Consider the following 994-nt stretch of genomic DNA (forward strand, 5'->3'; position numbering starts at 1 on the left):
CAGAATGTGAAGTATTCATTATATATCATTTACTGCATTTTTTTTAGTAATCATTAATATTTTCAGAATAATTGCTCCTTTTTCATCAGAAGATGCTAAGTATCGCCTGGTTAATATTACATTCTGAATACCAATTTTCATTATATTTTAAGATGTATTGAATGTACAAGATACTAATAATGAATCCGTTGAATAGATGAATAAAAAAAATTATAAAAGTAAAAGATTATTAACTGAACACTTCTCTCTAATGTTCAAGGTGAATGTGTCGCGTCTGAGCGTCGATGGAAAGATGATGAACGCCTCAAAATATGGTGCTGCGGCAGAAGCAATGGAGGCTATTGAGCTCACAGCTGAAGAACAGGAAGTTGCTGGAAAGTTAAAGGAGACGTGGAAGGCCATTCTTAACATCGAGATTTCTGACGATACGGATTTCTTCAAGTCTGGTGCTGGATCAATGGACGTTGTAAGGTGTGTATTCCAAGGTTTTGTATTAATTTTCGTATTCTGACAGAGTTATGAATTTGATGGATATTTTGAAAAATTGCTCATGTATAGTACCCTCACAGTTAATATTTTTTATGGTATTTTTTAGACTGGTTGAGGAAGTGAAGGAGAAAGCAGGAGTTTCCCTTGAAAATGAAGATGTTTTTATGGCCACAACCTTCCAGGAGTTCATTCAGGTGGGAAATCCAAATATAGGAATTTTAGTTTAGGAATGGAAATTGTCATTATCTAGGCAAATAATAAAAGAAGCAATGTGAATTCAGATTTTTTTTTTTAAGTGCTTTAATTGATATAGCAAGATAGAATGTATTTTATTATTGTCAAAAAATGTGAAAAAGCTGTACTTTATGAAAGGAATTGTTATTTTACATTTTCAGATAATTAAAACTTATTATTCTCATTGACAATAAGAAAACAGTAATATATTGGGAAATTTAAGGAAATATAGTAAGAAAGATCTTGTGATAATAATTACAATTATAAAACC

General features: G+C 30.9%; 1 protein-coding gene across 1 annotated transcript in view; it reads left to right on the top strand.

The window, feature by feature from the left end:
* LOC119590793 (cytosolic 10-formyltetrahydrofolate dehydrogenase-like) overlaps positions 1-994 on the top strand; it is a gene marked incomplete in the record, with an annotated part of 14,790 nt that overhangs the window by 8,535 nt on the left and 5,261 nt on the right. The window contains 2 exon segments of the mRNA XM_037939506.1: positions 260-471; positions 596-683. Coding sequence (XP_037795434.1) covers positions 260-471; positions 596-683 — 300 coding nt within the window.

The sequence above is a fragment of the Penaeus monodon genome, chromosome 27 (assembly GCF_015228065.2).
Source record: "Penaeus monodon isolate SGIC_2016 chromosome 27, NSTDA_Pmon_1, whole genome shotgun sequence".
NCBI lineage: Eukaryota > Metazoa > Arthropoda > Malacostraca > Decapoda > Penaeidae > Penaeus > Penaeus monodon.